Genomic DNA, 24,986 nt, shown 5'->3' with positions numbered 1-24,986 from the left:
GGTATATATTTGATTTTTTTAAATAAATACTTTTACACGCCGGGAGCAAGACCCTGTGTACTGGTTAAAATTTGTAGATCTTTGTAACTTTCAACTATTTATTTAATTTACCATTTCAGATTCGCTCTTTGGTATAAAAATAACAGCTAGAATACAAATTATTTGGAAAATCGCTCCAACAAATAAGCCATAATGCAGAATGTTTTCAAATAAAGTTGGTTCTTCTATCTCGATCGCCATTTTTGTGGTCAGACCGGTTTGCGAATTTACGACATTGAGTCTGTCTGCATATAAAAAAAAAATAATTTCTGAAATATATATAAAACAAGAATTTATTTTTCATGTACTGTTTTCTACTTTAAAGGTAAAAGATACATGAAAGTAGAATTAATTGTCGTAAAATGTGTCTTGAAATAACCAATAAAAAAGCGTGTTACATATCTGCCAACATTTGAAAAGACGTCCATGCGAAGTGGGAAATTCGAACAAAATAAATAAGTAATGTTGAATTTATATTCTATATTAATGTGAAAGTAATTAATTTAGTAATTAACATTATTTACTCAGATACAATGCATGTTTTTATTTAGACACTTTGATATGTTCAGAGTGTTAACGTTATACACGTTATCCGTTATTCAAGACGAGGAATATTATTATTATTAAAAGCAAGAGGAGATTCTCGTGATTAAGTTTCCACCTATGAACATTTGATATGGCTAAAAATTCTGGAAGTAATTGGGCTTGATTCTAGACTACTTAATGCCCTATAAAGAAAATAGGCATCTATACCTGCAATATGCATTCATGAGAATGACTCAGACTGATGAATGTAGGTAATGATATCCCTGGCTTTTCACATATGGAAATTTGTGGGGAAGAGTTAAGTTTGCAAATGCAACTTTGAAATCCCCAGTACCAACTTTTCAGTTGAATTATAATTTAACTTCTCTATATCACTGTCTCGGGTTGTCCCTGTGGCATAGTAGTTAGAGCTAAGGTTTCGCTTCGTTCTGGAGTTGTAAAGAGTTGATCCTAATTCTAATAGTTCAGGCCTCAGGATCATGAAGCAGTCTAAGATTTAAGTCAAAATTTTATTCATTCAGAAAATGAATATTTATTAGAAACCTATTCTTGGAAATTAAAATTAACAGCTTGAACATGATGAAAGGGAAACAAGCTTTAATAGCACTTCAAATTTCATGTGGTTTCTATTGTTAAAATTAAAGACATTTGACAAATTTTAACTTAAGCCTAAGACTGCTTCATGAACCTGGGGCCTGGTCTCACATTGACAGGTCCTTGGAATGAGACAGTATACACCTAAGTAAGTGCTTGTACAAAAAATATCCTTAGCTGCCCAATGGCCATAAGTGCCGGGTAAGGTCTAAATCCATGAAATCTGCAGCCATCTACTGGCAGTTGTAGTGTCCAAACATCAGTATAATATTTTTAAAGGGACATGAACCAAACAAACAAAAGTTCAAAGCAAGGATTAATGTACATAAAATTTACTAGTGTTTTTCAGTATTTTTTCCTTAGAGGAAAATCCCCCCCCCTCTCTCTCTCTCTCTCTGTTTATTAATGAAGACCTCATGAATCATGGCTTGCATGCACCCCATTACTATGAATACTGTGATAGAATTCCTCACGTTTCCTTTTCTTTCATAGTTTGCAAAGAGAAACTGAAGCAAAGATTTTTTCCATTGCTATTGAAGTATTTGCAATTTGATGTGTTTGACTACAATTATCTGGATACACTCAGCAAGTTATGGAAGGTAAATTTTGAACAAATAATTCATGGTAAATTGTTCCTCTCAGACAATTTTTCATGTCTGTTGAATTCTTATAATAAAACTTTTCCAAATTTATATTAACTGATTATTGGATGGTAAAACAAAAAAACTTTACTACTGATTTTTTCATTAGGGAAATTTCTAAATGCATGCAACTATAGGAAGATATCAAATAATAATGTGCAATTACAGCTGGTGAAATTTTGTTCTTTCAAAGAGCTATAGTTAATATAAGAATGAATAGACATCTCTAGAGTGTAAAATGTATGGATTGATAAGGTAAATCAATCAGACGAGTCTTTCTATTCACATGAAGCTATGTTTTCCTTTGTACTGTGTTTTTAGCTTGTGGAATTTTAATTGATCTGAGTGAACCCATAGAAAACAGCCCACCTAAGCCAATCCAGAGTAAAAGTCCCTCCCAACTAGAAACTAAGAACAAGAGTCCTGAATCGGAAACTGTGAGAAAGTCAGGAGGCAGTCACAACTCATTAGTTGGTGAGTATTCTGACAGGGCTAATCTGCTACATTAAGAATCATTGTTTCTTAAGTTATCATACAGACTGAAGAAACCTGATTTATTGAGTCAAAGTGAGGGAGATTTTCCTAACAAAGGACAGGAATTTATATATTGTGAGATTTTTTGCAATAGAAGGTCCTAGAAATTTCTGAATTTAAAAATGAAAAAATTAACATTGTAACACAGGTATTTTCTTAATTTCCATGTAAAAGACAACATGCATTTATATCTCCTGTTCATAACATTTTGCTCTGGTACTTGACTTGGTCTTTATGTAAGTTATTCATCTCACACAATGGAATATGAGAACTTTAAACAGCTAATAAAACTTCTGTATCTTGAACACCGACATCTGGATTACCATGGATATGTCAAAGTGAGTTGGATTTCCGAACTACTTTTTCTTTAATTATGTATTTTAACCTTGATATCTCGAATCCTCAGATATCTTGAAGTTTTCTGTTGGCCCCATCGAGTTCAAGATAATGAAGTTTGACCGTACTATTAAAAAGAAATAATTCCTTGTTATGTTCCCTGTCTATGATATTTTGAATGGAACTTGAAAAGTCCAAATTAGTACACCCCTCCACAGAATACAAACTCAAATCCTGAATCCTTTTTTTCAATAAAAGAAATCACAAGATTCATGTAAATGAAATTTGTTAGCCTTCCTGAAAATTACACATCTGGTGTGTGTTTTATGACAGGAGTTTCATACACTTTCTTTCTTTTCATCTCTGTCATTTTATGATTTAGATGATGCTGAACACTTTAATTTTTCAGACTCTATAGAAATAGAGAGAAGTGCAGACAGAAGAGGCAGCTATACCATTGATAGAGGCAATCTACTACAGGATCTGGACGACATCACATCTGAGATAGACTGTAGCAGTGATAAAGTAAAACATGTTACACCAGGTATATTTACATGTGACATCAATGTATCAGTTGTTATTATACATTTTTGATATCTGGATTATAGGGATGGGTATTGCCAAAAAGTTTCGTATCGCGATATATCACAATTTTTTCCTCAAATATCACGATAATATCATGATATTTTTACAAGCAAATTTTCAATGATTATAAATGAAAATTCATAATGTTTCCTAAAAAAAATGCCGGAAAAACATAACTTCACTTTTTCATTTTTTAGCTCACCTCAACGAAGTTGGGGGAGCTTATGTAATACTCTCGGCGTCGGTGTCGGTGTCGGCGTCCCAGGTTAAGGTTTTTGGAGCAGTTTTCTTTTCAAGTACTTCTATGGCCTATATTAGTCAGAGATGCATGGAGGATGCTTCTAGTGTGTTTCATTGTACCAGTCAAGGTTTCAGATGCTGCAATTTCAGCTAAAGAATGACCAGGTTAATGTTTTTGGAGCAGGTTAAAGTTTTTGGAGCAGGTCTCATTTCCATGTAACTATAAGCCCTATATTGACCAAACTTGCATGGGTGATACATCTAAGGATGCACACTACTGAACTTGCTTCGGATGCTGGATCTGACCTACATTTTCCGGATGAGTGACTAGGTTAAGGTTTTTTGAGTAGATCTCATTTCCAAGTAACTATAAGCCCTATATTGACCAAACTTGCATGGATGATACATCTAAGGATGCACACTACTTGACTTGCTTCGGATGCTGGATCTGACCTATAACTTCCGGATGAGTGACCAGGTTAAAGTTTTTGGAGCAGATCTCATTTCCAAGTAACTAAAAGCCCTATATTGACCAAACTTGCATGGATGATACATTTAAGGATGCACACTACTGGACTTGCTTCGGATGCTGGATCTGACCTATATTTTCCGGATGAGTGACCAGGTTAAAGTTTTTGGAGCAGATCCCATTTCCAAGTAACTAAAAGCCCTATATTGACCAAACTTGCATGGATGATACATCTAAGGATGCACACTACTGAACTTGCTTCGGATGCTGGATCTGACCTACATTTTCCGGATGAGTGACTAGGTTAAGGTTTTTGGAGTAGATCTCATTTCCAAGTAACTATAAGCCCTATATTGACCAAACTTGCATGGATGATACATCTAAGGATGCACACTACTTGACTTGCTTCGGATGCTGGATCTGACCTATAACTTCCGGATGAGTGACCAGGTTAAAGTTTTTAGAGCAGATCTCATTTCCAAGTAACTAAAAGCCCTATATTGACCAAACTTGCATGGATGATACATCTAAGGATGCACACTACTGGACTTGCTTCGGATGCTGGATCTGACCTATATTTTCCGGATGAGTGACCAGGTTAAAGTTTTTGGAGCAGATCCCATTTCCAAGTAACTAAAAGCCCTATATTGACCAAACTTGCATGGATGATACATTTAAGGATGCACACTACTGAACTTGCTTCGGATGCTGAATCTGACCTATATTTTCTGGATGAGTGACCAGGTTAAAGTTTTTGGAGCAGATGTCATTTTCAAGTAACTATAAACCCTATATTGACCAAACTTGCAAGGATGATACATCTAAGGATGCACACTACTGAACTTGCTTCGGATGCTGGATCTGACCTACATTTTCCGGATGAGTGACTAGGTTAAGGTTTTTTGAGTAGATCTCATTTCCAAGTAACTATAAGCCCTATATTGACCAAACTTGCATGGATGATACATCTAAGGATGCACACTACTTGACTTGCTTCGGATGCTGAATCTGACCTATAACTTCCGGATGAGTGACCAGGTTAAAGTTTTTGGAGCAGATCTCATTTCCAAGTAACTTAAAGCCCTATATTGACCAAACTTGCATGGATGATACATTTAAGGATGCACACTACTGGACTTGCTTCGGATGCTGGATCTGACCTATATTTTCCGGATGAGTGACCAGGTTAAAGTTTTTGGAGCAGATCCCATTTCCAAGTAACTAAAAGCCCTATATTGACCAAACTTGCATGGATGATACATCTAAGGATGCACACTACTGAACTTGCTTCGGATGCTGGATCTGACCTACATTTTCCGGATGAGTGACTAGGTTAAGGTTTTTGGAGTAGATCTCATTTCCAAGTAACTATAAGCCCTATATTGACCAAACTTGCATGGATGATACATCTAAGGATGCACACTACTTGACTTGCTTCGGATGCTGGATCTGACCTATAACTTCCGGATGAGTGACCAGGTTAAAGTTTTTAGAGCAGATCTCATTTCCAAGTAACTAAAAGCCCTATATTGACCAAACTTGCATGGATGATACATCTAAGGATGCACACTACTGGACTTGCTTCGGATGCTGGATCTGACCTATATTTTCCGGATGAGTGACCAGGTTAAAGTTTTTGGAGCAGATCCCATTTCCAAGTAACTAAAAGCCCTATATTGACCAAACTTGCATGGATGATACATTTAAGGATGCACACTACTGAACTTGCTTCGGATGCTGAATCTGACCTATATTTTCTGGATGAGTGACCAGGTTAAAGTTTTTGGAGCAGATGTCATTTCCAAGTAACTATAAACCCTATATTGACCAAACTTGCAAGGATGATACATCTAAGGATGCACACTACTGAACTTGCTTCGGATGCTGGATCTGACCTACATTTTCCGGATGAGTGACTAGGTTAAGGTTTTTTGAGTAGATCTCATTTCCAAGTAACTATAAGCCCTATATTGACCAAACTTGCATGGATGATACATCTAAGGATGCACACTACTTGACTTGCTTCGGATGCTGAATCTGACCTATAACTTCCGGATGAGTGACCAGGTTAAAGTTTTTGGAGCAGATCTCATTTCCAAGTAACTAAAAGCCCTATATTGACCAAACTTGCATGGATGATACATTTAAGGATGCACACCACTGGACTTGCTTCGGATGCTGGATCTGACCTATATTTTCCGGATGAGTGACCAGGTTAAAGTTTTTGGAGCAGATCCCATTTCCAAGTAACTAAAAGCCCTATATTGACCAAACTTGCATGGATGATACATTTAAGGATGCACACTACTGAACTTGCTTCAGATGCTGAATCTGACCTATATTTTCCGGATGAGTGACCAGATTAAAGTTTTTGGAGCAGATCTCATTTCCAAGTAACTATAAGGCCTATCTGAACCAAACTTGCATGGATGATGCATCAAGGGACGAACAATCTCAAAACTTGCTTCGGATGCTGGATTTGACTTACATTTTCTGAATGAGTGACTAGTTTCAAGTTTTCAGATAAGTCCATTCCCAAGTAACTGCAAGCCCTATCAGACCAAAATTGCATAAATGTTGCATCTAGGGATGCACACTCCTAGATTATTAGTTTAGTGTGGGACTTTGCCTTACTTAAAGACAACATTCGTTGAGGTGAGCTCTGTAATCTCTGATTACCTATGTTTTAATTTACATTATATAAAGCTTGTTTGGATGCTAAGATGCTGTTCTTTTACCTTTTTCAACATTTTTTTCACTTCCTGTAATTGTAATTTGAAAGTTTAAACAAATAAATGAATAATTTCTGGAATTTATAATTATGTACCTAGATACCGGTATTTTAGTCTCCAAATCACGATATGTTTCACGCAATTAAAAATCACGATATACCGGTATATCGATAAAATCGCACATCCCTACTGGATTACTGTGAATATCTTGGAGCTGGAAGTCCCAGCCATATTTTTCTTTCTGTATTTTAACTTCAGCATGATCAGTATATTGAATCCTAGGATATCTCAACTTTTTCTTGCAATTCTTGTCCAACTGACGTTGAGATAACAAGGCTTGAATGTACTTATCTTCATCCCAAAGATCTTTATTATTGTGTTTAAAATTTTCAAGTTCTCGAAAGTAAGATACACATACTAAATATTGGGAGGGGGAGGGGGGACAATTTTGCTCTGTTTCTTTGTTTTTGACTTTTTTTCCCACCATGATTCTCAAAATTCATTAAATATTGAAAAAAAAGGCTATTCCTTTTAAAGTTGTCTAGAACTATCAACCCCAAAATAGTGTGAAATAATCTCTCACTGACTTTCAGTGCTTTCTATGTATAGTATAGTTCTGATCATGATTCTTTTTTTATTGTTTGTTTTTTGTTTTTGTTTTGTTTTGTTTTGTTTTTTTTTTTTTTGCTTTGAAAACATACCAGAAGTGAACCAAAATATTTCATTTACAAATAGATCAGTGATTGTTTAAGGTGATGGGATGGGGGGGGGGGGGGGGGGTAAATTGTGGCAAGAAAAGTTTGGCAGAGATACATGTATTTACTCTATGTGTACTTATAAGCATTCTGTTATCTATGTTATCTACATGGTCTTTTTTTATCTATAGAATTTCAGCTGCTAGAGAATGAACAGTTTGACTTTGACCTTCCCTACTCTCCAGGAGTAAGGTAGGTGATTAGTGAAATTTTAGTTGAAAGTCTTTCATCTCTGTGCTTTAAATACATACAAATTCATACCAAAATATTATATCAAATATTACTACAGTACATTATTTACCAAAATTCTTGTATAGTAAATATAAATTAAATAACTCATTAAATTTACATTGGCTTATTTTTCGATTTTTGACATTAAGGAGCATAACTTCACCAGGACCAGAAGAAGAGGATGACGAAGAAGTATTCTTGGGACCCGTGGGATTCACAGAAAAATGTGTGGCCACAGTTGTATCTGAAATAGCACCCCTTGAGGAGCCCCTGAAACCCTTCAGTCCCCTCAAACCTCACCAGATAGCAGAAATCTACAAGGAGGCGCAGATGGTGGTTTACAGAATTAACAAGGAAAAGCCAGATGAGGAAGAAAGGGGAGGTAAATCTAAGTTAGGAGTCCCAAATGGGGATGCACATACCCCATTGAGACACCAGAGGAAAGACACGTTTACAGAAAGCCCCGAGGCAATTTTTCGACTTCCAGAGAATGTTGTTAAGGCCATGCCTGTGATTGACTTGGAAATCGAGGATCCTTTCCAAAAGAAAATTGGGGAGGACAAGGAGAATTTGAAAGTGGAGGATGTTAATAGATTGGCCCCTCCTAAGAACAACAAACTCTCTGAGTCAAAGCTGTCTTGCTCAAATAATGCAAAGAAGGTTAATGCCATTTTTATTACTTTTTTTTTTAATTTATACATGTATCAAATAATTTTTGTCTTAATTGAATATTCACCTGCATAATCAAGGGAAATGTATAGTCAGTACACAAAGATAGGTCGAGAGTTGCTTAAAATTAGTCTTAATATTGGAGGTAATTTCTCTTCTTTTTTCTGATTTTGCTCATGTTGTTAATCTCTTCATTTTCAAAAATACAGACTGGTATGTGATGAATGGTAAAGAGGTTGGAAAATTATTCCTGACATATAGAATAAATTCAGTCAAAGTGTGGCAGTGCATAATCATTATTTTGTTTTCAATGTAAAATTCAATGGAAAACATATTTAGAGTAAAAGCAATTTTGGGCTCGGAGGTGGTGGGTCGCAAAACTGAAACACACAAATTTAAGCTAATCCTTGAGTAAAATCATGACGGTATTAATAGAAAAACAGTATAACCATGATAACATGAGCATTTCTTTTTAATTTTTTTCACACAGACTGGAAGTTCCAAAAATTATGATGGGCCTGCCAGTGATACAGACGACACATGTAGTGTCACATCAGACACAAGCGAGAATTCTGTTTCCAGGCTTCCTGTCAACAAATGTAGCTTACCAAAAACAAAGGTTTGTAAAAGAAAATACATATATATAATTAGAAAGACTTTTATTCCTACAAGGCAAGATAATTTTATTTATCTTCAACTACTCTTTGGTTTTATAGCAGTTATTCAAATTACGTTTAGTTCTCAAGACCAAAACTGCAACTTGTTAGGACTTACAATATCTAAAGATTATTGTAGTAAGAATTTTATTTTACATTATCTGTTCTAAAATTTTGGATTTTACAGGCTTTAGGGATAGGTACATTTAAGCAAGATTTGTACATTTGAATAAGTAATGGTTGAAAATAAATGTTAATGCATGCCAGTTTTTGGATGACATTCTAAATGCCAGGTACATTTATGATATTTTATCACATTTTTATATCTTTTATAAAAGACTTCCACAAAACAATCCAATTTGAAGAGACCTTCTATGTTAAAACCTCCTGGTGCTGCCAGTAAATCAAACGAAAACCTGTCAACAAGCATCAACTCCACCACAAAAACAGCCACTGCTTCATTGGAAAAGTCAAAGATTGTCCCTCCATCTAAATCACGCAGGAGTTTGAATCCCAGCAGCAGAAAGTCTTTAGGGTTAAACACTTCAGGGATTCCAAACAATACAACATCATCTAGTATTTCAAACATGAAAGAGAACAGTAAGGATGTGGATGGGCCAGTCAAAAAGGGGCCGACAACCAGGTTATCCTTGATGAAACCTGGAGGCATCCAGAAGCCAGCATTAAAATCACAGATTACAGAGACTAAGAGTAAAACAGGTCCACTTAAGGCTCTTCCAAACACTTCAAATATTCCAGACAAAGTGGAAGAAAAGGGTATAGAAAAGGGTTATGGTAGCATTTGTTATTCTTTGAAATATCGGATTTATGTGTTTTGAAAGATAAAGGATTCAAGTTTTGGTTTAGCCAACTTGATTATTATACAAAATAGAACTTATTCAATTTAATGTGTATATTGTGAACAGAAATTATACAACAGAATTTGTGAACTTCATGTAGATGTACAAAAATTTGCTGCAAACTCTAACAATTTTTACTTGCCAATGTATTCTGTAGTCAAGCCAGCCTTGTCCAAGCAGATGTTGTTAGACCCATCAGTGTGTACACCAGTGAAGCCGGAGAAGAGAGTCCAACCTAAACTTCTGTCCAGCAACTTCACCACACCAATCAGATCAAAGTAAGGGCATGACTTTTATGCCCCGCCATGAATATGGCCGGGGCATATAGTGTTTGTCATGTCCGTCTTCCGTCCTTCCGTCACACTTTGCGTTTAGCTCTGTTCAAAGCTCAGTTTCAAAGAAACTATCCAAGATATTTTTATCAAACTTCATATGCTGATAGATATTGATGAGAGGTATGCAACTGCATCAACATTTTTTGACCTTGACCTTTCCTTTGACCTTGACCTCACTTTTCTTAAATTAGTGTTTAGCTCAGTTTTAAAGATACCATTCAAGATAGTGTAATCAAACTTCATATGTTGATACATACTGATGTAAGCTATTCAACTGCATCAACATTTTTTGACCTTGACCTTTCTTTTGACCTTGACCTCACTTTTCTTAAATTAGTGTTTAGCTCTGTTTTAAAGATACCATTCAAGATAGTGTTATCAAACTTCATATGTTGATACATACTGATGCAAACTATTCAACTGCATCAACATTTTTTGACCTTGACCTTTCTTTTGACCTTGACCTCACTTTTCTTAAATTAGTGTTTAGCTCTGTTTTAAAGATACCATTTAAGATAGTGTTATCAAACTTCATATGTTGATGCATACTGATGCAAGCTATTCAACTGCATCATTATTTTTTGACCTTGACCTTTCTTTTGACCTTGACCTCACTTTTCTTAAATTAGTGTCAAACTTCATATGCTGATACACACTGATGAGAGCTATTCAACTGCATCAATATTTTTTGACCTTGACCTTTCCTTTGACCTTGACCTCTCTTTTCTTAAATTAATGTTTAGCTCAGTTTTAAAGAAACCGTTCATAATATTTTTATCAAACTTCATATACTAATACATACTGATGTATCTTTTTCAACTGCATCAACAATTTTTGACCTTGATCTTTCCTTTGACCTTGACCTCACTTTTCTTAAATTAGTGTCAAACTTCATCTGCTGATACATACTGATGTAAGCTATTCAACTGAATCAATATTTTTTCACCTTGACCTTTCCTTTGACCTTGACCTCACTTTTCTCAATTTGTGTTAAAATGTTGCATTACTAATATACCCTCGGCGGGGCATTCATGTCCTATGGACATATTTCTAGTGTTGTGTTGATTTCTTCTTGTCAATGGCTACACCATCAGAAGCAATACAGTGTAGTAGAGGATTTTCATTTTCATAGCAATTTTTTTCGAGACACATACATGTATTTACATGTACATATATCGGGATATGTAGTACAGTTTGTATATACTTGTAGCAGCACTTGGCAAACAACAGGATTTAAAATACAATTTTTAAACTCTGCTATCTAGCATGGAGTAGCTCATCGACACACAGTTTTCTTTTATAGCAACCTGCTTTTAATTTTGTTATTGTTTATTACTCTTTCTTGTATGTTTGGTTTGTTCTGTTCCAGTTCTGTTAGTTCTAGTACGCCTGCCTCTGTCCGTCGAAAATCTTTTTTGCCAACACCTCAAAAAGTGCGTAGTGAGTCAACCAGTGCTCTACCTCAACCAAGGTCTGCATCATATTTCTTTTCAAAGACGAAATAATGCATTGTAATTTTCGCATAAAATATTTAAGAGATACACATATCTACATCTAGTATACAGAGACATTTTCTTTTCAAGTGGCAGTTAGTTGAAAAATATGTGTTTTGCAATCTTTGTATTTAAGCATTAAATGAAAGCATAAATGTACTTTATCAAAAATCCAAAGAAGACGCCATGTTACAATGGAAGAAATTATGATTTTTAATTTCATATGATAAAAAAGGCAATAAAACATATCACATTTTTGTGAAAATTTTGTATTCTAATTTCTTTGAAGTAATATACATGTACATAAAATACGACTTTGGAAGTTTATTTGCTTTTTATTTGAAAATACAAAACAAATTACATTTTGGCTTACAGAAAATTGTAAACTTTTTTATAGAACGACATAAGAATGACACTTTTAAAGTTGTTGTGTTGTTTTACTGTTCATTTTTTTTTTTTTCAAGTTTTGTGTTATTTACATCAGTATTGCATGCTTTACAGTCCTTTGGTCAAGTCCAGCAGTACCTCCTCCCAAAAAATGAGCTTATCCGAGTCCCCCCTGGTCAGCCGTAGCCTGGTAAGATCAAAAACAGGACTTCCAAGAATTGCGCCACTATTTTCCTTGAAATTTTCAGTTTACAGGAGAAACCCTCAACATAAATATTATTTCGAAAAAAAATCTTGGAAGCTTTAGCTAATTTTGTACTACATGTAGGTTAATAATATACATAATATACACTGTACATGACTGCTTAGAGAGGGAATATGAATAGTGGAAATTCCAGTAAGTGATGGCATAGTCAGAATAATCAAGCTTCATACATTTCCACATTCACATAACCATACAAAAGTAAATATTAAGTTTGTCATGAGCTTCTAATCAGTTAGAGAATTATGATTGACACTGTCATTTACATGTACATGCATATTCATTCAAAAAGTTTGTCATGAGTGTTTAAAAGTTTGTGCCAAGATTTTTAAAAAAATTTATTCAGGATTATTTATAAAAGTGAAAAAAAAACTCTTAGATCTACCTTACTTAAATCGGTAATTCTGTTTTAAATTTTGATTTATCAGAGAAGCACAGAACAAAAATCAAGACGAGGTTTGTTTCTACATGAATACGCTTTATATGCTCTGCTAACTGTACACAATAAATCAATCAAAATGTATATAATATATATTTTTTAAATTATAAAAATTATATATGCAGATATACATGTATACAAGTATTGAATAATTGGGACATGCATCCAGTGGCTTTATGTGTAACACTTAAAATTGCTATTGTGTTACTGTATATGGTGATGGAAAATGTGCAGTAATACACATGTACAGTAAAAATGCTAGTTTTCCTGGTAATAAATTTACACTGTATACCTGGTAATAAATTTACACTGTATACAAATATATTTTAAAGACTTTATAACAGTTTTAAGGAAGAATGCATAAACTTTTTTAATTTCTGGTTTTACAGTATATGCTTCTACAGAAAAAATTACCTAGGAATTTTAACTATGATGGGAATATGTCATTCTTATAAAATTAATCAATGACTATTAATATGCAGTCAACTAACATAGAATTGAAGATTAAGTTTTGTTTCAAAATGTAAAGTTTACTTGTGTTGAAGTTAAACTATATATACATAAAATAATTTGCATATCTAGGATTTGTGCACTGTCATTTTCTATCCAGAGTTGTCCTTTCTGCTGCACTCCCACATACACCTCTGTCAACGTTGTTATACAAGATTCTTGGAAAGATTGTAAATGAAGCAAAATTATATTTCTCATCTGAAAACAGGATTTATTTTAATCTATTACCCCTTAAAAAGATTCTCTAAATTAAGTTTTTATACCCCCCGCAAACGAAGTTTAGGGGGGGTATATTGGAATCAGCTTGTCCGTCTGTCTGTCTGTCCGTCTGTCTGTAGACGAGATTTTGTCCAGACCATTTCTTGGAAACTGTTGCAAGGATTTGTCTGAAAATTTGTACATTTATTCTTTGCCATATGAAGGTGTGCACCTGGTATTTTCATCATGATTGGATAATTTTTTTGCATTTTACAGGTGTTTTTTTCATTTATATTATGTGGTTTTGTCTGGATCTGTTCCCAGAGACTATTGCATAGATTTGTGTGAAAAATTGTACACTTATTATTTACCATATGAAGATGTGCACCTGGTATTTTCAACATTATTTGATAATTTTTCTTCATTTTGCAGGTGTTTTTTTTTTTTCATTTTTATTGACTTAGTCATTTTGGGTTCATGTCTAAGGTTTGAGACATAGAATCTAGAACATCTGTTAAAAAATGTGAACTACAGGTTAAAACTACTCATTAGAACTAAAAAAAATCATAAAGTATTAAAAACAGTTTTTACATTACACAGCAGATAGTGTAAATCCATTTGTCCATTGGGAGTAATGAGTGGACATGCATCCAGTTAAAGATTAATTAATGAGTTCAGTGTGGGAAGCTGTTAGGGCATCTCTGATCAAGCAGGTCTTATCTATATCTCCTGGGAATAGGGCAGAAAGAAATAAAGATCTCTGTTGTCTAAGTCTCTTAATTGTTATTTATGTCTGTCAAAAAATACATAGTTACTGGAACCAGCCTTTTATTTTTAAAATGAGTTTGATAGAAAGGTATTAAGATCAATTTGATTTTGTATAATTAATTATGATTTTTTTTTTCAACAATCAATTTGCAGAGTGTCATGTCTCACAAAGATGACAGATAATTACAAACTATTTTTTCAATGTAATAAAAAACACTGTAATTACTAGTATTGATGTTTTATTACGCTGCACCTTAGTTTCATTCATTAAAAAAAATATAATGAGTAATTAAATTTTCACTCTAAATGTTTAAGCAAATTGTGAACACACCTCTCACATCTAGAAAACATTAGTGATTTGGTACCTTCTCTGAAAAACCCAGCGGGGGGTATTTGTCCCTTTTGGACAGTTCTAGTTAATTTTTACTCCATAAAATAGTTCCCTAAAAACTTAATAGAAAGAAATTGTTTTGAGGGATGATAGATTTAAAAGAAATGATAATTATCATCTTTATCGATAATTACAGTAAGAAATTTCTATTTTTAATTTCAAATTTATACCCTTTAAAACTTGTACAAGAATCTTGTATAACGAGCATTGACAGAGATGTTGGGAATGTAGCAGAAGACAACTCTGGATAGATAAATGTGCACTGCAATGCAGATGGTTGTTTTCATATCAAAATAAATACAATGCACTACTAAAACTGGTAACTCTGTATATTGTTTTCAAAACGCATATAAATTTATCTTTCCATGGCATCAGTAATCCTTGAGTGTCACAGCTGAAAGCTAGTTATCAGTTGAACACAGTTTTATGGAGCTTTTAGGAGAACACAGTTTTATGAAGCTTTCTAGGAGCATGCATGCCTCTGCAGTAAAATTTTGTATATAAATAGAATTCTGTTTGATGGTTTGCTGGGTTCATGGATGTTATAGTTTTTTGAAATTTAAAGAAAAAGTAAATTTTGTACATTGTATTTTAGTTCTTTCATGTTCTAGTAGTTTCATTCACACATATACATATGAACACTTTAATACTAAAAAGTCTGCAGAAAATGGCAATTCAAAATTTAACATTTTTTCTCTCTCTCTCTTTCGTGTAGAAATTCCAAAAAGTAGGCACTCCATTGCGGGGAAAACCAGTCCTCTAAAGACAATTCCAAAGAAAATGGCTGCCAAGGGCATTTATCAAGGTCGGAGGAGCTTTGCCCAATACAAGACCACACAGTAATAACAACTGGAACTTGTGCATATATATGGTTCCAAACTTAGATAGAAATAATTATCAAGTGTAATTAAGGATCATATAAACATGAACTTTTTATTTGTTTATAGAAATAATTAATATATTGTTGATAATTACACATTTTTACCAAATAAATATAACTGGAGAAATTTTTAATTTTTGTAAAAACAAAAATACATTTTTTTTTTTTTTATATATCAGGCATTTACTGTTCTTTTTGTACAAAGTAATTTTATTTTATGTTGCATCATCCTGAATTCATTTTGTTTGATGATTGCTTGAGAATAGGAAGAGAAATGCAAAGCACTGTGAACACAAGGAACCCTTTATGTCTGTCCTTTCCACCGTACTTTTTGAATTTACAACTACAAAAAAATTCTTGGACCAAAAGTTGTCCCCCTTTAAAAATGAGTACTTTCTACTAAGTTTCCCAATGATATGTTAGTGTGCTGCTTATTAAAGTGGATTTAGGTAGAACATATTATAAATATTAGAAATTGCCATGTTTTGTGAAATTTTTATGTAAAACATTTGATTGAAAATACTCTTCAATGAATTGTTTGCTTTACTAGTAATTTGTAGAAAAGCAATTTTGATTGAAATTCTGCATTGTTTATTTTGACCTGTAATATCAAATGAAAATTGTGCTTTAATTTGAGTGTAGTAGTCAGTGCTAATTACTTTTTTGTGGTGCTTAAATAGTTACATGTAATTACAGTTTAACCAGAAATATCAATACTATGAAATGAATGATAACATTTTTTTTCTTCTGAAATTGATTTTTTGCAATTCAGAATCTGCTTTGATTCACTATCTGCAAAAAATTGCAATAAAACAATTCCTCTATTGTAATAGCCCAGTACGTTAAATTATACAAATGATAAACATCTCCATGATCTGTGGCATTCACCAAGTCTTTCCATGTTTGTTGTTAAGGCCAATATTAAACTTAAGTTTGTTTCTTGTACATATCCTAAAAGAACTCATAAAATAAAACTAGATTGTACAAGTGTCGCCATCTTCGCAGGCCAAGTATTTAGGATGTGTTCTTCTCACAAACCCCTTGGATCAGAAACACTTGGCTAGTGAAGATGGAATGCCACAATTGCCAATAACCAGTGGTTGTACGGAGAAACCTCAGGTCTTTAGTTTGTTTTAATTCGACTGACAAAACTGGAGGTATCAAAAAATATATATATATACCCCCAGTTTTGTCAGTCTGATTAAAGCAATCTAAAACACTGGGAGAAACAAACCTACTTTTATATGTGGTCTGTCATGTTCATGTTGTGCATCTCCTATGTGATATCTCATTGTGATTACATATAATAAATTTGAAAGTTAAACTGTGTCTTAGCTTTTACATGTACTTCTTAAGGTCAGATCACATGTCCCACAAATGTTTTATATCTCTTGGTATTACATGTATATCAAAAATTATCCATAATATCACTCTTTTGTGATTCTACATTGTTTTCAATATGTTCTTTTTTTTAAAAAAAAGTACACCAAAAATTTTGACATTGGCCATTCATCAGATTACCCATAAGGATTATTTAAGAAAAAAATATCACCCTTTGGTTTCTTGTCCAAATGCCTGGTAAGGTACCTCAAATTTTTGTGAGGAAACTTGTTTTAGTAGAGATACTTTAAGGACAAATTCTTCGGAAAAAATATATATTTTCGAGGAACGTATCGTCTGACCTTAAAGATTTGCAACACTACATATATACTGAAACGCAAAAGAAACGCAACATCCTATTTTAGAGGGGAAAATCGTATAAAGGATATAATTTTGTATCTAAAGAGTACGGATATTTTCAACATTGTAAGTATCGATAATTTAACGGTTGAACGATTTTCGTGCCATAACCGGAAGTTAAGTTTGAGCCCGCTGAACAGAAATAAAAAAAATTGCATGTTTAACAAAAAATTTGACAAAAATATGGGAATTTAAGGGTTTGTATCTGTTTATCATAAGTAATGCAGCAATATTTCGCAAAAAAAATTCTCCTTTCGTTTCCGGAAGAGATGCCAAGGCTTCCTGAAAATGACTTAAGTAAGCATTTCAAATGTTTTAGCTGGAAAATCTGAAAATAAAGGTGATGGAGAATTGCAGATGCAAAAATGCCCAACAACACGCCTCAACAGGCTCATACGTATCATTTGCATGAATGAAAGTCCGTGGACCGGAAGTCCAAGTGTTACTACACTGCGCTAGGTTTGAGAAAATTCGACTTCATCATCTCAAAAACGGACATTTAAAAATTGCAAAGAATATTTTTTTTCGCTCAAATCCCGAGAATGATGAACTTACTGCATCGTGGAAATCAAGCTGCAATTGCTGTGCATGGCAGTCTTCCACGCTATAATTGAATGGGCGAGAAGGGGCGTGTTTTAAGTCATGTGTTACTTTCTAAAGTTAAAAGGTAATCATTTAACATTGTTATCAAATCTTCGATGCTTTTAAATCGAGTTTAACTTAATTGTAATCAGTTTTGAAAATCATTAGTTAAAAGGTTCAAATATATGTAGATTACTGCTAGTTGCGTTTCTTTTGCGTTTCAGTATATATATTCTATAATATGCCAAAAATGAACATTTGTATTTTTTTTAGGGATGTCAACGAGTACCCGGTTAACCGGGTACTCGATCGGACGTCCGAGTATCGAATACTAAAAATGATACTCGGTTACTCGGATGTGTATTTTTTCTTATTTCAAAGTACTTATTTTTATCTTAAATTTTGTAATATATCTTATTATATGTTATTTTTGTAAACTGATGGGCTGTATTGCCCAAAGTTATATCCTGAATAAACTAATCTATCAAAAACTAATTTAAATACATGTATGCATATGGTAATTATAGCGTGTAGTCTTCTACACCTGAGTCCTCTAAAACACCAATTATCGCCTGTGGCTGTGTATATACAGTAATTAGTGACCCAGCTGTTCTCACCTATTGTGGTCCTTATAATTTTTGGATGGCTTCAGTGATTGTTTTCAGTGAATATCGATGGTCTATTATCTTCAAATCATTTTTAAATTATTTAGTTAATATACGGCAGCGAAATTGGACATGCATAGAAATGCAGCAACTCACTTCAAAAGTGAAGAAATACTTAGAAATAACTAAATATTTAAAAAAAATGTTGAAAGTCAGCGTAGTAAGTTTAGTCAGTTAATGTATATGAGGGAAGCAATCAATATATAAAATTGTTTCCCCTTATACGCTAAACTTACTATAATATTAGAATAGCGATCCCAACAACGTGCGTTACTTCTCTTTCGCTAGTCTAATCATCACAAACCTGGGTAACAGAGTGTCCTCCTTTTGATGAAATAGAGATTCTAAACAAGAGCTGTAAACCATTTGTAATTTTTGATCTAATAATTATGTCTTTTGTGTTTATTTGATAAATAAATTTAGTGCCAAAAATCATTTACGTTGGAATCAGTGTTTATATAGTACATTTATACACGTGATAAAAACAGCCGTGGGGTTTCACGGGGTTCAAGAAAATTAACACACTTGTATTTACACTTTTACCGAGTACCCGGGTACTCGATCGCAAAAACGTCCGAGTAACCGATTATCAAAAATTGACCGATTTAACATCCCTAATTTTTTTCACTTTTCCATGTTAAACTACACAAATCATCCTCAAACTAAAAGATTTCTTCCTTTTCAGGGTGAACATTTTTCATTCATAATATCTTTTTAAAACAAAATCACCCTGTTAGTCTATAAGAGTGATCAAAGACCCATGAAGTGCAAGCTGTACTTACATGTATAACAGTTTTACAATGAAAAGCCTTCAGCTTACATGAGCAGAAACTTTGACAAAGAATTTTAATTGAAAGGTTTGAAACAAGTCCTGTTAAAATTCCTTGTCTGGTGTATTTCTCCTTGTTTCATATATAAGCTGTTCCTTTGTAAAATTTTGAACATCTTCATAAATTGGGGGACAAAATATGTCAGTATATAAGATTCACTGTAAAAGTATTCACAATTTAATTACTGCTTTAGTTTAAAACAAAAACAAAACAAACATCTGTTGATAGCATTTAGCTAATTTATTTATCCCACATAATTCCTAGTCCTAAATTCATGTTACCTATTTAATATGTATAACATATAAATCCATTGTATAAAAATCCCACATCTTTAACATCATACAGACATTCTCCTTACATTTTTTTTTAAACAGACATTTCATTGACAAAATTTCAGTGTATAGTATACATCATTTAGTTTCTTGTATCAGTCCCTTACCAAAAATATTGCCTTCCTGCAAACATTTGCTGCAAGTCTGCAGCAAACATTGCTGCAAACTTGCTGCAGACATTGCTGCAAGCTTGCTGCAATGAAGCTAAGTAAACCATGGCAGCCTATACAAAGCCGTTGGGTTTGCAGCAAGTTTGCGGCAAGTATGCAGCAAGCTTGCAGCAAACATTTTACCATGCAAATGAGGTTTGCTGCAAGTCTGCAGCAAACACTGGATTTTCCAAATATGGCAACCTTGCTGCAAGCTTGCGGCAATCATTGCTGCAAGCTTGCGGCAAACATTGCTGCAAGCTTGCGGCAAACATTGCTGCAAGCTTGCAGCAAACATTGCTGCTAACTTGCGGCAAGGAATATAATTATTGTATTTGGCACATTCCTGGGTACAAGCAGCAAGTTCGCAGAAAGCCTTTGTCCTGACCTTAATCTGTTGAAGTTAACTATAAAGAAAATCCACCACATGTGTATGAAATGATGCAAGCTAGTTTCTGAAGTGTTGATAGTCTCTCTTTATGTTCCTTGACAATGTTCACATTCTATTCTTAATAAAAAATATAATTTTTTTGACAAGTACAGAAAATTAAAAACTTCGCACATTCCTTTAACAATAAAATTTTACGGTTAATACTAATTTATTTGAAAACATATAAACATTTATAATAGTTGATTTGGAACCTTTAATACATTTAAAGAAACATACAATTGTGATATTAAAATAAAGATTAAAATTCATAAATAGATTAAGATTTGACCTAGCAAGTACATGTTACTTGAACATGCTTTAAAGAGATAATTGTTTCATTATCAAAATAAAACAAAATCAGATCTTACCAATTAGATGTTTTGTATGCCAATATACACCTACATTCAGAATTTTGCTTTTGTAATCATTCAACATGTTCAAAATGGGAAGTATTCCTAACAAAATACTGAAACATCTACACTTCAATTCAAACATTTCAAAATGGCGAATTCTGTGTTGACCCCCGTACAATCTGCATTTCATTGGCTGATTTGATTTGTTTACTGTTCTTGCGAACTTCCTGCAAACATTCAATTTGTTAAATGTTTCCTGCGAACTTGCTGCGAACAACAGATTGGCGTGTATGTTTCTTGCAATGTTCCTGCAAACATGTTGAGTTCCTGCGAATTTGCTGCAAGCTTACAGCAATTGCTGCAATGTTTGCCGCAAGATCGCAGCTAGCGGCAATCATCTGCGAACAAGAAAAGTTTCTTCCTGCGAACAATTTTGTTTGCTGCAAACTTGCAGCAGACTTGCTGCAGGTCTGCAGCAAACATAACAGTTTGGTAAGGGGTGGCAAATACAGTATCAATTCCAGCACATTCAAAATATACCAGCTAAAGCTAATAATATCTCTGTTTTGTTGATTTTACTGGTGCATCATGGCTTGATCATTTTTACATAGAAAATGCTGATACGTAGTATAATAAAGCAATTGCTTTTGAAATTGCACAATTGTTGTGACAATATGTTATTCCTAGATGCATCACAAAGATTGGATTTTTCATTGTGTGTTGGTATATCTACACTAGTATCAAAGTATAGACGAAAGGAAAATGTATGCAACATAAAGCAAAAATCAATTATGTTACTAACAATATGCCCTCAGCTTTTTGTATCGTAAGGTAAAATATTTCACAAAAAAAGATCCCATATTGAAAATGGATTTCCATATGAAAAATTGATAATAATATATAATTCATAGGGACTTGAGACAATCTTAGCAAAATTTGGTATATAGTATACCCGATTTTGCTAAGATTGTCTCAAGTCCCTGTGCTAATTTTAGCCCCTGAAATATATATTACACATACAATATACATATATGGTAATAACCTCTAAAAATCTAGCTTCACATTAATTGGAATGTCATTTATATATCCTATTATGATCAGAAATACATATAATCCATGCTTGTATATACATATTTATAATATTTAAAGCATATTTGAAGTTAATAATTTATTTACCATAAAAAGTGATAAATACAGTTCTTTCATTAATTATAAATTAAAGCTGTAATATAATTAAAGGAACAAGTCACACAAAAGTGAACCCCATTCACACATTTATATTCATGGCCAAAAACCCAGTATATATTTTCATTGTAGAAATGTTAATAAGGAGAACTGACCCGCTATACTAAGGGAGATAACTGTAAAACATGCTCAATCAATTATATATTCATCATAAGCAATGATTCGTCTCAAATTTTGCTGTGTGCTATTTTAAATTTGCTTGAAATTATGATCTACCTATCTTTAAGTTGCCCAATATGGCATCCTAAATTTCCTTGAATTTCATTTTCTACAATGATTTAATTAATTCAAATTTGGTCTAGTATAGGATCCTCATTTTCCTTGAATTTCGTTTTTAAAAATTGGAATTCTCTATAATGATTCATCTTCAACTTTACCCAATATGGCATAATCTTAAAATTGCTTGAATTTAATTTTCTACGATGATTTATCTCAAAATTCAGCCCAGTATGGCATCTTAAATTTGCTTGAATTTCATTTTTACCCCCATTTCCTGATAGAAAATCATCATCATTACAGAAAAGAGGATGTGATCTTTTCCTAAATTTCCAAAAAAATGATGATATAATAATTGATTCATGTAACACTGTGACTTCTTGTAAATATTGCTATAAATAGCTGGTCCAGGAGTACAAAAAAAAAAAGAATATTGAAATTTGAACACACTTTGCTTTCCTTTCAAAAGCCATCCATATACATAGTAAAATATGTCATTTAAACCACCTTCAAAAAATCCCTAAAATGCCACACATGTACATGTATACTTGCTTATTTTAGCAGGATACATATTTAAGGAAGCTGATAGGGTGCTAACTCAGGAAAATCATTAATTTAAAAATATATTTTTAACAAATGATACATCTGTACATAATAATGCTGATAGCACCAATTTACAATTAATCTATGAAATAATCTGCATTATCTATGTAATGTTCAGCTAAATTTTGAATTCACTAAAAGTAAATAAGTACAGTATTAAATATGACAAGTTCATACCACTGGACGTGCAATAAATGATTGTCAAAAATTTGTAATCCAATAGCTGTAGATTTCTTATTTTACCCACTGTCAAGTACTTAATATCACAAAATGACTCGTAAACGTCAAATCACAAGCACATGAATTTGCTAGTGGACTGTTGATAAAAATATTTTGCATTTCAGCAAAAATAAAATCGAGTAATTTTATTTCCAGTAGTGGTGCCTCTAGCCGAATTACATGATAATAAATTCTTCACATAATGCTATATTTAGCAATCTTATTAAAATCAGATCTTTGTTACGCTCCGAAATTCTGACGGTCTCTGCTTTGTAAAGAGACCATCAGAATTTCGGAGATGTGATTAACAAAGATCTGATTTTAATCAGATTGATATATTAGGAATCTATAGTATACTTTGAATATTTTAAAAAAGTACATAGATATTTGGGTATTTATGCAATACATTGTACTGACCTTGCTGGCAGGAAAATTCTAATTATAGAACAAGACAGAGTGGAGAAAACCATAGTTAACAAATTGATATTCATTACATATATCATCATAAATATATACATGTACATATACATAACTTAAAGAAAAAAAGTTTTTGCAAAAAAGATTGTGCACTAATCTTGAGGAAGATCTGAATCAGGTGAATTTATAAACAGTAAAATCAAAAATAAATTGAAATGGTTTGAAACTATTTGAAAATTATCATGCACTGCTGCTCATCTCTTCTGTAACATGATCGAAATTTTCCAAGAAATGATGCAAGGGTTAGAAAATCAGTGCTGATAGTCATCCTCACAACGTCAGGCACTGAGTCCACTATCGGCCGTGGGATCTTTGACAAACTTCATTCAGTTTTTTATGGGCTGACTGCTGTGACATCCCTCAGGTAAATTACAAATCCTGATTGCTTTTCTTATCTCTCGACCAATCACAAAAGCCTTTTGGTGACAAACAATCTGTAACACATGCACTGCTTACTTTCAGTTTACATTTTCTGTTTAACTTATGAAAGCTCAAATTTGATTGGTGCTTCTCAATGAAAGAAGCTGCCCCCCCCCCCCCCCCCCCAATAAAAATGAATGAAGTTTGTGAAGGGTCCCACTGCCAGAAGTAGACTCAGGACCCCTGATGATGTGAGGATGGTTGAAAATATGAGACAGTAAATTGCAGATTTCTTCTGATTCAAAGTCATGAGTAATGGACAACTTAGTAAAGTTAATCAAAAGATTATCCAGGCACATATGCTAACTGCAGAACAGTAGATATCTGGGAAATAAAATTTGAACAAACACACTAAATTTTATTTTGCAAAGAGCTATACGTAGTGTTGCAACTAGGCACATGCATCTTTGCTACCAAAAAGCAAGATTTTATTTAACGATGGATTTTTTTAAAAAGTCACCCAATTTTGTTAATCAATGTTGTTAACCTTTCTTTAAAGCAACTTGAATTGAGATACTAAAAACAACTTCTGAAATTTATTTTGGGGACCTGAAAGGTGATGAATCTAAAATCAAAATATGATTTTTTTTTCAAATCTTTGCAAAATCAAAATTATGACAGTCTACATACATTTTGGTGGTCTAAAAACTTAGGTTTGAACACATTCCTCTGCCAATTTCAAGTGACAGAAAAATCATATGTGATATAACACTGTGAATGGGTTTAACTTTGTAGGTAATAATTTTGCTTAATTTTCTTTTAGCACCTAATATTAAATAAAATTAAAATAGTTTTATTTAGTAATGTACATATATTTCTGTGGTCACTGACATAATTAAGCATATTAATTTGTAATTACAGAACTATAGTCAATGACTGCAATAAATTATTGGTGGAAAGTACAAAATGCAATAAGTTGAGAAATATAGATGAAAGACAGTGCAAGAAAACAGACTTTGAGATGCAATAAGTATGTCATGCATTATATGAACTTCATTAGCTTTTAAGGGATGAACAATATTGTACAAAAAAGGTTAATGAATGCATAGTAAAATTACTAAAAAAAATCTAAGTTTCTTAATCACAGAACATTAAATTTAAACTTAGATTTATATTCAATACACAATACATTTGTACATTACCATATTTTTATTTGAAAAATACTGAACAATTAA

At 33.1% G+C, this 24,986-nt stretch overlaps 2 protein-coding genes across 4 annotated transcripts in view; one reads left to right on the top strand and one right to left on the bottom strand.

Annotated features, from left to right (window-relative positions):
* Positions 1-24,986, bottom strand: part of LOC133195760 (uncharacterized protein K02A2.6-like) — a 410,189-nt gene that overhangs the window by 204,908 nt on the left and 180,295 nt on the right. The gene's annotated exons all lie outside the window — the stretch shown is intronic.
* On the top strand, positions 1,686-16,275 carry LOC133195759 (G2 and S phase-expressed protein 1-like). 3 transcript variants are annotated; one of them, XM_061331689.1, is made up of 12 exons: positions 1,686-1,778; positions 2,142-2,294; positions 3,100-3,234; positions 7,603-7,663; positions 7,852-8,362; positions 8,862-8,990; positions 9,366-9,804; positions 10,045-10,165; positions 11,592-11,693; positions 12,217-12,292; positions 12,793-12,820; positions 15,386-16,275. In XM_061331689.1, the coding sequence occupies exons 1-12, from the start codon at positions 1,772-1,774 to the stop codon at positions 15,511-15,513; spliced, it is 1,890 nt and encodes a 629-aa protein (XP_061187673.1). In that variant the 5' UTR covers positions 1,686-1,771; the 3' UTR covers positions 15,514-16,275. The 3 variants fall into 3 exon arrangements, with proteins under 3 accessions (XP_061187673.1, XP_061187671.1, XP_061187672.1); XM_061331687.1 differs by lacking the exon at positions 12,793-12,820 and having other exon boundaries at positions 15,386-16,272; XM_061331688.1 differs by lacking the exons at positions 11,592-11,693; positions 12,217-12,292; positions 12,793-12,820 and having other exon boundaries at positions 15,386-16,272.

The sequence above is a fragment of the Saccostrea echinata genome, unplaced genomic scaffold (genome assembly GCF_033153115.1).
Source record: "Saccostrea echinata isolate AGI-Se365-2 ecotype Australia unplaced genomic scaffold, CSIRO_AGI_Sech_v1 ptg000029l, whole genome shotgun sequence".
Lineage (NCBI taxonomy): Eukaryota > Metazoa > Mollusca > Bivalvia > Ostreida > Ostreidae > Saccostrea > Saccostrea echinata.
This window is presented reverse-complemented; position numbering and strand designations above follow the sequence as displayed.